Source organism: Agelaius tricolor, unplaced genomic scaffold, assembly GCF_023055355.1.
Source record: "Agelaius tricolor isolate 1412-34295 unplaced genomic scaffold, bAgeTri1.0.p SCAF_9, whole genome shotgun sequence".
Lineage (NCBI taxonomy): Eukaryota > Metazoa > Chordata > Aves > Passeriformes > Icteridae > Agelaius > Agelaius tricolor.
The window spans coordinates 5,850,058-5,862,293 of NW_027269269.1; the positions used below are offsets into that span (position 1 = coordinate 5,850,058).

At 41.4% G+C, this 12,236-nt stretch overlaps 1 protein-coding gene across 4 annotated transcripts in view; it reads left to right on the forward strand.

Moving 5' to 3' along the window:
• The window catches only part of RDX (radixin), a 44,822-nt gene extending 35,332 nt beyond the window's left edge, over positions 1–9,490 (forward strand). The window contains exons 15-16 of one of the 4 annotated variants that reach the window (XR_011680254.1): positions 3,835–4,816; positions 8,794–9,490. Coding sequence is in view for 2 of the 4 variants with exons in the window: in XM_071434123.1 (XP_071290224.1) it covers positions 8,794–8,830 (37 nt within the window). In the remaining 2 variants the exon portion in view is untranslated. Of the gene's footprint in view, positions 1–3,834; positions 6,003–8,793 lie in introns of those variants that run through there. The other 3 variants (XR_011680255.1, XM_071434123.1, XM_071434124.1) reach the window with 3 other exon arrangements.
• Positions 9,491–12,236: the final 2,746 nt, after the last annotated feature.

Sequence of the window (12,236 nt, forward strand, 5' to 3'; positions counted from 1 at the left end):
GTCACTACACAGTAACATCAAAGATTGCTAGGAGACCTTACTCCTATAATTTTATTTTACTTTATTATGGATTTATAATGCTGAGTACTGTCTAACTGCCTTCTGTTGAGTTGAAATTGTAAAAGCATCTGGTGTATTTTAAAGCTGTAACCTGTCACTGGTATACTATATTCTGGGAGGGGTGTAGAATGTGTGTGTCAGTCAGTTTGGGTTTCAAATACAAAATGAAACTTCCCAGAATTGGAGTAAAAGTGTTTGTAGCTTCAGTTTTCAGTGAAGCTAGTATTGTAATTGTCATATCTGATGTCAGATTATTAAGTCCTTTCCCTCTTGAAAAGGAAACCTGCTCTTTTAAGAAATTTGCTTAGAAATTGAACTTTAGTAATAACTTTACAGTTAATGTGGACTTCAGTTACTCCCTATGTTAGAGTACCCTAGTAAATATTGACGTGGAAGAACCTAGGTTTCTCTGAGGATGGTTCAGCTTTTTTTCTGTTTGATATTATGCACTCATAAATTTACACTCACCTATTAAAATTTGCCATTTTATTAAACTTTTTTTTTTCATGCACAATAGGTCTAAATTTCTCATGAACAGTCCGACTAAGTTTGTTTTTTTATTTTGCGGTAAAAGTTTGGCTATGTGGGGTGACATCATGAAAATTAAATAAAGATACATTAATATATTTTTGGTTTGTGGGGCTAAACATATCTGCTTGACCTTGAAGACTGATGTGCAGATGCTGTGCACATGCTTTAAAATGCTGCTTGGTGGAAGTTGGTGTTTCAACTTGCAGTGCATTGTAAGAACAGTTTTTGTTTCACAGGCTTCATACACCGAAGCTTAAGCAAATTTCTGAAGTATTTAAACAGTTTGGCATGGCAGGTGAAATACTGTGCTTCCAGTGAGTTTTCATTTTTCCCTGAAAAGTGTGCACTAACACTGATCCATCAGTTTCAGTGTTTGGAAAAACACCAGTAAAGATTGTTGTTCATAAATCTACAACATGTAGAGTAGGACTGAATGGATTCGATCCATTTATAAAGCTGTGTGATTTTTTTTTTTTTTTTTAAATTCAAACAACCAGGAACAACCATTTGTAATACAGGTTTTCACAATGAACAAAGTGGTAATAGCAGCTGTCACCAGCAGTTGGGAACACTTACTGGTGCAGAAATACTAAGAATACATCTAATGATTACTCAGTGAAGTAATTTTCCACATGCTTTTTCCTTTAGCATCATGTTTTGTGTTGTACAATTAAGCTACAATTACATCTACTATTTTGGATAACATTCATTGGTTAACAATAAAGAGATACAGTTAATTTCTCTGAGGTCCATTGTTGTTATTTAATGCCCTTTTTTTTCTGACCGCTTTACTGAGCACAGTCCAATAGCCTCTCTTTCCAGAGCAGTGTCGAAATCTTGATCTTTTTGTTTCACACTCTGGTCAGAATGAAATTTAAAAAAATCAAATTGTACCCCTAGAGAATGGTATTTTGCTTAAGAAATTACCACATACACTTAGGAGGAAGCACTGGTGTTTGCAGTTCAAAACAGGATGTGAATCATCACAGCAAATTTGCTCTCTTGAGAACAGAGGGTAATTTGGCCATAGAAGAGCTCTGTGGGTAATGTAAGAACTTTCAATCACTGCCTACATATTGCTTAGCCCCAGGTTAAGTGAAATTTATTTTAATGTGTCAATATCTTAATTATTGTTAAACCTTGATCTCTTTGTTTTTTGTTGTTTTTTTTTCCTTTTGATACTGTACCTTATAGTATACAGTGCTGTCAAACACATGCATGGCCATGTGCTTTAAACAATGGCAAGTTAATGGGCTTTTTCATTTCTCTAATACACTTGATAAAGACAGGAATAGTCCCATCTAAATAGGTGTACAAATAATCTGCTAAAATGTTCTCACATGAATTAGACCTTGTCTCAGGTGCCGTTCCATTCTCTCTTGAATTTGTTTGGCCTTGCACTCAGTACAAGCACATTGACCCTATCTATTGCTCCATAGGGCAGAATTGCCATGAGGAATTAAAACTTGGTGCTTGTAAACATGCACATTTCTAGTTTGATATTTCCCTCTGCTGAAGTCTTAGCTCTGAGGTTTCTCACTTGTTAGCGAGGTTAGAGAGCTTCTGCATAGGTATGTAGCTTCCCAGTAGTGTGGTTGAAAGGGGAGGCAAGTGCTTTGAAAGATTATTTTTTCAAAAATATGCTCTTGAATTGGAGAAAAAAAGATGCAAAATAGAGCCACTATTTACAGACTATTACAATCAAACAGAATGCCTCATTGTGCAAGAAGATGTTCTGTCTTCTTGAGGTAGTGTGTTCTACAAATCCAAACCTACATTTTCTGTCACTTGTACCAGTTTGGAAAGCATTATAGTACTTTTGCATTTTTCTTAAAACATGTTCTTTAGGGTTTTTCAAATTACCTACTTCGAGCACCTCTGAGGAAAAAGGAGGTTTGTTCTAAATGAGGTATTTCAAACTTCTGAATAAAAAGTACCGCAATTATTTTCTCTAAATTTTTAAAGAAAATATAGAGATTAAAATAATTAATTAAAACCTTTTGCTTTTGAAGAGGAACTTTTATGCAAACATTTTCCATGTCTGTTTATTTATGGATAATCTAAAAAGTTGTTCTGCCCAAGACATCAGGGGTTTTAACAACGATGACGTATCCAAGTGGGCTGAAGTATTTGATCCTGGTGTTTGTAAATATACTTAGAGTAAAAGTGGCAACATGAAATTGAAAGCTCCCTTACGAAAAAACAAAGTTCACTTATTAATAGGAGTTGTCTCATACACATAATTCAATTTATCTTGGCTGGGAGATACATTTTTCAAGAGAATCTTAATACATGTCAATGTATCAGCATACAAACTGTGGTTATTTCTTTGACCCCCCTGGGGCACATTCTGCTGTTTGTGCTTGTAGGTGGAGAGTACCTGCTTCCCAGTGGGAATGCTCTGCTGCCTGGCTGGCTGAGGAGATGCTTCTGGCTGGTGGCCATGGGCACCTGCCAAGCACTGTGTCCCACTGTTCCATTCCCAAGCAGCACAGTCCAGTGCCTTTCCTCCCCACAAATTGGTCTGCAGGCAGGGGAGTTCTGCCTGGCTGCTCCTTTTCCCACTTTGGGGACCCAGTCAGCAGCAAGGGGCAACTTAAAGCTGAAGGACTGGTGTGATGATAGAGGGCTCAGTGAGGGGAGAAAACCCCAAATGTAAATGTGCACTACATGCCCTTACTGGCTCGTTTATTTACTTGTGTGAGGACTCCTTTTCAGTGTAGTCTGATGGCAGGTGTGTGACCAGTAATCTGTTTAACAATTTTAGTAGCCAATTTCCTGGAGCAAGTTGTAGTTTTCATTTCACTGAGCTGAGTCTTGATCCATAGGCATAGGCCAGTTGCCTGATTTTATTTTGATTCATGGAGTTTGTCACTTGTGTTCGCTTTACTGTCTGAGTTGATGATCTGCCACTTGGAGTGCTATTAAATAAGCTTTGCTTTGCTTTTTTTTTTTTTTTTCCACCCAAGAGATTGCTGCCAAATGTATATGTTTTGTTCAATGTGAATGAAGTGGACTCACCAAGCCCAAAAGACTTTCTCACCAAGCTATCAAATTTCTTCAGAAGAGACCACAACACTTGCAGCAGTGCCTCAAGAAGGGACAGATTATGCCCACATAGCTCACAGTTTAGGGAATGACAAAGTTAGCAGGAGGAAACAGAGCATTTTGAATTGTTGGTATTCCATGAGGTGTTTATATTGGCTTTTGTAAATAATATGTCAAGAGTGTTTCTGTTCACAGCAGTAGGCTTTAGGCAGCAGAAGAAACGAGGGGAGATGGAAATGCACATCAAAGGAGGCGGCCTGCTTGGTTCAAATGTTCCTAATGCACGTGTGCATAAGAGTTAATGTTTCCTGTGCTCTGGATAAGTGGATCAGGTGAAAAGAGATCAAGCTCAGAGGTAGGATAATTGCACTGCTTTTTGTGCTTATTTGTTTTTCTTTTGTGTTTTTTTTTTTGTTTCTTGGTTTGCTTTTAAGGTACCTTATTTACAGAGGAGGAGTTGCCATTATTTGAAGGCTTTTATAAAGCCTGCTGCTCAGCACTAAAAGGTCTTGGAGTTCTTAAGGCCATGTGCTCCCAGCCTGGCCTCTGTGTTATAGTTGTAACTCCCTCTGCAGTGTGGTAATTTTGCCCCAGCACGTTTCTGCAGGGCCAGGAGCTGTGCACATGCAGGGTTCTGCTGCCCCACTGCTTGTCGCAGCAACACGAAACCCATGTGTGCCCCTGTGAAACAGTAATCGCTCCACAGCCCTGCGGCTGCCTACACTCAGCTCAGTGGGATCTTATATCCACAGCTCCCTACAGCCTCAGCTTTCACACCTCTTATTCACCCTCCATTTCTTCTTTAAACTTGATACAGTATTTAACTTCTTCATCTGTGGCTTCAGTAACGTTCTGCTGAACTAAGCTTATGGTGAATGGTTAAATACTGTGTCAAATACTTTCTTAAAATATATCAATGAGCCGCACTTTTATTCAAATAGCGCTTCTGATTAATTAATAATCTCTGTGAATATGGTAATTGCAGTTGTGTTGCCAGAAAGAGATTCATTTGCATTGAGACCGAGGCACAGAACTCTTCTGCTGAGTGCGTTTCAGTCTTCAGCAAAGTCGAGAAATAGCATCCAGAATACACAGATGAGTGGATCCTGATCCCGACTGCCTTTATTGCTGGGAACAAATTCATTTATATCCAAGTGATTCAGTGTTTGAGATTCAGGTAACCTTGTTCACACATCAGAAAAAACTCTAAAAAATTTAAGAAATCTTCACACCATTAATCAGCACTCCACTGTTTTGTTTCATGTCCTTGATAGTGTTTCTTCAGTTTAATTCACCTTTTGAATTCTTGGATCTCTTCTCTTGCGAACAGTGTTTTGGACATCTGTCTCACTGCTCAGTGCCAGTTGTACTTTTCCATACCATTTGGAAATGCAGCTCTTTCTTCTTTTGCATTTGGGATCTTAGTGTTGTTTTCAGCAAAGCCAGTGAACTCATCATCTTCAAATTTAGAACTATTACTGCTGCTTCTCAAAATAGTATTTGGATTAATTTTGTGTGCATGTTCTCTTACCAGATATGCATGGCATATGCCACCTTATAGCATAAATAATTGTATTGACTAGTTAATAATTGCTGGTAGCTTTCTGGAGAAAATGTCAGAAAACAAATATGTTAATGTAGAATCTGAATCATGTGTTTATACCCATGAGGTTCAGCTTTGAGCCTAGCTCTGCTCACATGCACAAGGGAGTGTGTGGGAGAGAGAAATTCTGTGCTTTCACTGTGTAGCTCATCTGGCTGTCTGGACTAGGCAGGAGAAGGCATTGGAGCAGGATGGTTATTCCTGCTCAAACAGCAGAGCTGTCAGGCACAACTGCATGGTGCTGCAGCTTTGCTTTTCTGCACAGCAGTTGTCCTGGATGTAAAAATTAAAAAAAAAAAAAAAAGAAGCGGCCATGAAATAGTTGGCTTTTCCTGTGGAGTCCTAAATAAGGCTTATTTATTATTATATTCCTGTCTGGCTTGAACCTTCTCTACAGGTCACTCTTGTAAAAGCTGAACTCCTCTATAGCATAAGCACAGATACCTGAGAGCAGGAGTCAGGGATCCCATGGTTCTTCAGCCTGCCCTGTTGTCCTGATTTAGGGCAAGTTTGGGAGAAAACCTCCAAAGGGGTTCCTCTAGAAAGCAAATTCAAGTGGCCCCTCCCCCAGCTGGTTTGGGGAAATATTTCCTTGGAAAAAAGTGGAAAAAACTGTTTATTTAACAGGCGAAGCACTGACCAGCACAAAAAAAAAAAAAAAACAAAAAAAACCAGTATTAAACAATAAAACCTCTTGCCACTCCAAAGAGATGACAAACTCAGAAAGTCCCCTTTGTGGGCTGTAGCTCACTAGCTAAAACTAACTAAAAAGCAGAAGGAGAGCTCTGTCTTGCTGTCTGTCCATCAGTCTGCAGACAACCCAGTCCAGGAGCAGGAATGTGGAGTGAGTGCAGCTTCAGCAAACAAACTGCACACTTCTTCTCTCCCCCCGCTTCACTCTCAGAACAGTCTTAAAGGTGCACAACTTATTTCTGGGCTAAACAGACAAGTGGGAATACGAGCATCATAAAGTCACCCCAGGACACCTCTCTGTAAAAAACAGTGACAGGAGTGGGGGAAAAATACCTGTCTCTATTCCTTGTAATAGAGGGCCATGAAGAAAGAAATTCTGGAATTCTACTTCTTTCTAGCAGTGGCTTCTGTATGCTTTGGGATGGTCCTTTCATATGTGCTTCTCCCTGTCTTCTTTGAACTGGTTCTTGCATCTCACTTCTCTTTGCTGCTTTACTGCTTGGTTTTGGTTTTGGTTTGGGCTTGTCTTTGTTATGTTGTTTTCTTTTTCTTCTTGCTAACGTGTCATGTCTTTTATTTCATCTGAAGAACAGATTTCAGTTTACATCACTGACAGTTTCAATGCAATTAAAGAACTTTGTTTCAATATGAGAATGCAAATTAAGATAGGGAAGGAAGATGTTGCATAATTATTAGTTCAAAAACATTGTGAGGGTAAGTTTAAGCTTGCAGTCCCAGCAAAAAAATAGGGTGCACTTAGCTAACTAATTAGACCTAAGGTGAAAAATGGAGGCAGACAGCTAGGTATGACAAGGTAGACTTCTCAAACTAAATTCACAATAGAAAAGTACTTTGGTAAAACTCATGTGGCTTTTTATTTATTTGCACTTGCTGGATTATTTTGAGAGCACTGGAGAAGAAAATATTGAGTCATTCTTCAGTTATATTTTCCTTAATTACTTCTGTTGTGTCTTATTCCACCAATTTAAGAGTAAAAATGCTTTTTTTTCTTCTCCAGCAATTTTGTAAAATTATCTTTCACCTATGACACTGAAATTATCTTTGCAATCTGGAGGTTAATGGTAGAAACTATTTTCTGAGGGAGAGGTATCATGATTTGTTTTATGTTTAACTGAGCTTGATAATTTATATGTATGTATATATATGCACATATATATTAAAAATGTATAGATAGCATTAAACTGGAGATTTCTAATAGAGCATGTGGCATCAGGCCTTGTAATGGCTGTATTAAAGTGAAATGTACAAGTTGCTACTTATAGGAACTTTGGTCTTGAATAGTTTGGTCTTGAATAGCTTTAAAAATGAGACTTTTTAAAACTGTGTTTAAAGTACAATTTAAAAAATATCACAGCAGACAGAGTGAATATGGTTCAGTTTTGTTCTTGATCTCAGAATCAAATCTACTTATCTGCATGTTTGATTTTAGCCACCTGTGAAGGCCAGCTGTTCCTGGGGATCTCTTGGTACCAGGAAACATTTCACTGGTTTCATTGGTGCCTTCCCAGCCTACGGTTTCACTCACTGACAGAAACCTGTTTCTTCTCCCCACTCATGTCCAGGAATTGCTCTCAGACTTTTAAAGCACCACTCTTAACCACATGCCTTATTTGCTTATGGTCAAGCCCTGGAAGTTCTTGCTGACTTTCTGTGCCAGAAAAGGATTTATGAGGGAAACAGGCTGTGGTATAGAATTTAGATGTTCCTACATGTTACATGCTGTACCTGCACTTATAAATGAAAAAAAAAATCCTATTGAAGGCTTCTTTGTTTTGAATAGATGCTTATTCCCCATGCTTACTAATATCAAAGAAAATTTGGTTATTTTCTGTTTTTCCTGATTAATTTTGAAAAGTATTATGATATATTGCTACTTACAGCTGAAGTGTTTCTTGCTCTAAAACAATCAGAATGAGATGTTCACAACGAAGGTTCACATAGGAAGGTTGAATATAAAATACTGGTTATTCTTTGCCTAGTCATAATATATTTAAGGGAATCATTCTCTGAAAGGAAAACAATTTTCAAGCCACTTTAACAATGTTTTTCTCTACATGGAAAATATAAATTTTTGAAATGTGTCTCCACTCAAGTAAGTTTTGACTCATTGTGAAGATTTCCAGCAGAAAACTTTAAACTTTAGGAGAGAAATAAATTTGAGAGAGATTCTTTATGCTGTCCTCCTTACCTTTTTCTCCAAAAGGCTCATGCAAAGGAGCAAACCGAATAAACTAAATGCCAGAGCTTACGCAGCAAACAGCACGTGTGCTGTGCTAAAACAAAAATATGTCTGAAATCATACTGGCTGTGATTGAATGTTCTACAAATATGTCCTATATTTGGTGTATTTGTGCACAAGGCATTTCATTTCAGCCATCTTTGGGAGCAGTTTTAACAGAATCAGTGTTGCACTCACATGGGGTTTGTGTTACCTGCAAGAGCGGATTGGTCCTTTAAAACTACCCTCTGGGTGGATTTTCAGTTAGGTTCTTTGTAATGCTAAAATTTGATAGCAAAACTGAACTGCCATGTGCAAAAATTTGGCGTAGAAGAGTACGTGGAGAGTTGGACCTGCTCTTCAAGCTGAAAGCCTGTGAAGTTGGGTTCTGGGTGTCCCTGGGTGCCTTGGCCACAAGAATTGTGTGTTTCTGAAATCACTGTGTTTCTGATGCTCCCTTGTTGTGCTGACACCTTAGGAAAAAGCTTCAGTCAGAAGTTATATATGGAATAGCTGCAGGAAGTGAAGTATGGCTCATATGATGTTGCTGCATATTTCTGTCTATTGTTTAGTATCCTTTTGCTAAATCTATTTGATCTCTCTGTGTCTTTCTGTGCAGGTTACAAAAGTGCGATCTCTTGCAACCCTTAGGATAGGAGCAAGGTAAAGATCTGCAGAGGACCTGGGGTCTGCCAAGGCCTGCTATTGCACTTCTGTAAATCTGGACAGTGTACAGTGCTTTAACTTAGGTACCTGGTCTGTGAAGAGTTTTTGGAAGGACCAGGAAATGCTGTTACAACATTTCATTAGTGTTTGATTCTCTCATGGTCTCTTAATCTTTCCTTTGTTGTCTTTTCCCAGGAGAAAATTAGCTATTTGAAATATTTAAGCTGTTGTTATTTCCAGGAAAACAGGAAATAAGACCAATGTGTTAATCTTTAACTTGTAATGGGATGTGCTAGAGTAATGTGACCCTCCAGAGTGCTTGGGGCATCCTGTAGGCTTTGTCCACAAGTGATGTAGTGTGGGAAGCCTGACTTATATCCAGCCTGGGTAAAGTGAAATGACAGTAGATACTTTCCAAGTTTTATTGGTTTTCTACACAGTTTCTAATAGCCTTGATGATACCTGAACAGTGTCAGATAATTTTCTAATGTAAAAATCCCAGTTTAATATGTCTGTATATACATTCCCCGTGTAAGCACCCCGTTGCTCCTTGCCTTTTTGTATGCTGTCAGGATGTGCATACTGTGTATACATATCTGCTGGACTGTGCACCCTGCACAAGAGCCTGAATAAATGGGTTTTAACATTCATCCAAAGAATCACTATTCATTTGATGATCAGTGGTGCTAGTGGATTTTCTTTCACTTCTTGGAGAAGGTTTAGTTCATTTTGTAGCACCAATCCAAAGTGGAGTTTCCAGGTAAATATCTGGTGCTATGACCAGGTAAGCCAATGGGAGGCTTTATTTACAAAGATTACTCTTGATGAAGGAAAAGACAGCTGGTAATTAAGGAGCTGTTAAATGAGTAGATGGACACCCAAATTATTCTCAAATCCAGGTAGCAGCCCCGGGAATATACCAAACCTTGGTATATTCCTCAGAGTGAACTTCATGTTCCTTGCAGTGCCCTCTTGCACAGTGGCCTCCTGTATTGGGAACTGTGCCAGTAGATCCCTCAGAGGACGTGGATTGGAAGCAGCAGCTGCCAAAGCCTCTGGCATGTGCCCAAAATCATTGGATGATAACTGCCCAAGGAAGAAGCTGCCCTGGGGCTCTGCAAGCATCCCATGGAGCTGGGACCTGCCTTGGAGCTGCTGCTGTGCCTCCTGTAGGCAGCACCTCTGGCAGAGCCCTCCAGCTTGGCTGAGGGAGGAGGGGCTGTGTGTCCTGGGCCCTCCATCCTGCCAGCGTTGGGAGCCACATCCCCCACACCTCAGGGCTGCAGGTGGGTAGGGGGGGCAGTGGGTTGTGGCCAGGCTCCTGCTGAAACCCTTGCAGAGACAGGGGCTGTCGAGAAGGAAGCCTCCCCTGCCTCTCACTGGGACACCAGCACACCACCAGCTGAAACAAGCCCCTGGCTCAGCCCTTGGAAGACAAAGTTTGGGTTTAAGAGGAACATAAAATCCAAAGCTGTGGAGTTTTCAGGGTCTGATTTGCACACATAGGCCAGCACTGTGGTCTTGGGACTGGCTTGCTCAGCCTATGAGTGATTATTTAAAATTGTTTCTGCAGCCTCCCTCTCCCTGCATGACCCATGTAGGGGCTTAGAGATGTTCCTGCTGCTCAGGGGACCAAGGCACAGTGGCCTCCATGAGTTTCATGTCTAGCTAGTGTTTCTGCAACACCTGCTGCTTAGAGGAGCCTTTGTTAGGACTGTGCTTGCTTCAGGTATCAACAGTTAAAACAGTAAAACCCTTTTGTGCAAATATTTCTTTAGTACCATCACAAAATGTTCCTGAGGATTTTGTCTAGTGCTGCCCTGGCTGCCTAGGATGCTTTTTAGCTTCTCTGGTCAGTGCTGAAGTTCTCTGGTGGATGCCCTGCAGAGGGGGAATTGGGCAAGATGAAGTGTACCTTAGCAGCAGCAGGTTTAAAACCAGAGGCATGAAAATAGAGTTTCTGATACAAGGAAAGCTCTGGGCTCCTCTCACTGTTGATTGTAGCGTTGCTCAAGCTGGCCTGGTCTGGCTCTGACAGGTGGGATTGGCAGCTCATTAGCTGGAGCGTACAGGTTCACATCTGCTGCTAGCAGCCAGCAGGAGCTGCTCTGGGAAGGGATGGCAGCTCCCCCCAGCAGCTGCAGGAGGAGCCAGCCCGGGAACAGTGCCTGCCCTGCTGCAGCAGCCGCTTCGGATGAGCCTGAATGGCCGGGAATGGCCGCAGTCTGCCCTGCGAGGGCAGGGGACCGGGGCGCGGTCCTGCCTCTGGGCAGGAGCTTTCTCAGTCACCTCCGCGGCAGTCGGGATTTTGCCCCGGTGAGGATGTTGTTGGAATTGCAGATTGGTATTTACCTGTAGGTAAAGGTCTGTCTGAAATGTTGTAGCAGAGTTGTACGATGAAAAATGCTATCCAGCAGAGCAGGAGAGAGTGAATTCAATCGTGCCTGTGAATGTCTGGCATCAAAGAGCGGTGCCTGGTCTGTAAGGCAGGAAGCAACTTGATTGCCACTTGAAACGGTGGTGTCCTTCCTTGTCCCTCTCTCCTCCATGCTATTTCCACACTTGATGGCTGGCCAACAGCTTTGCTTCTCCTTGTAGTTCATCCTGGGTCTTTCCTCTAAATTCACCAGTGATCTTTGCATCTGTGCCTGCAGCAGGGTGTGGATTTGGAAGCAGCCGGGCTGCAGGTGGCCCTGGCCAGGTGGGCAAGCAGTCGATGGAGTGCAGGTACCCTGAGTCTCACAGCTGAGCCACCTCACTCCCCTGACTGCAGAGGGCAACGTTGTAAACCTGCAACCATTTGAGGGTTTCTTCCCAGTTTTTGTCGTGGTCTGACTGAAGTTCTGCTGCCGCCTGGCTTTCCGTGGTTGACGTGCACTGAGGAGAGTGGTAGCCTGCCTGCCTCCTATGGCAGCACTTGCTGGCCCTCAGCTGGGGGCGGGTGTTCCATTCAATTCGTTTTAAATGGTAAAAGCTGGGGTGAACAAGTTAACTTTCATTAGAAGTCTGATCCAGGTTTAGAATAGGGTAGCAGCCCCATTTCCAGGCAGCACACAGCACACTAACACTTTCCATTTTTATCATGCTGACGTTTTCCTTTTTCCCAAATCATTCTATAGATGTAGCCCGTGCCAACCGTGAGCAGCTTTGCTGCATCCCATGTGCGCAGTTTCAGCATTAATTAAATCGCTTTGTCGCAGAGGAACCGAGGGGAGCTCATTTAATCGGGTATTAAATAAATGAACAAACAAACATAACATCATCCCTCTCTGCAGTTCCTGGAGTGCTCCTTGCCATCATGACCATGATGAGACCAGGGCAGAACATTGGGGGCAGCTCAGTACTGAGGATTACCATGGTCTGCACCTCCCAAAAAGCCCAAAATGTTTAACTGGG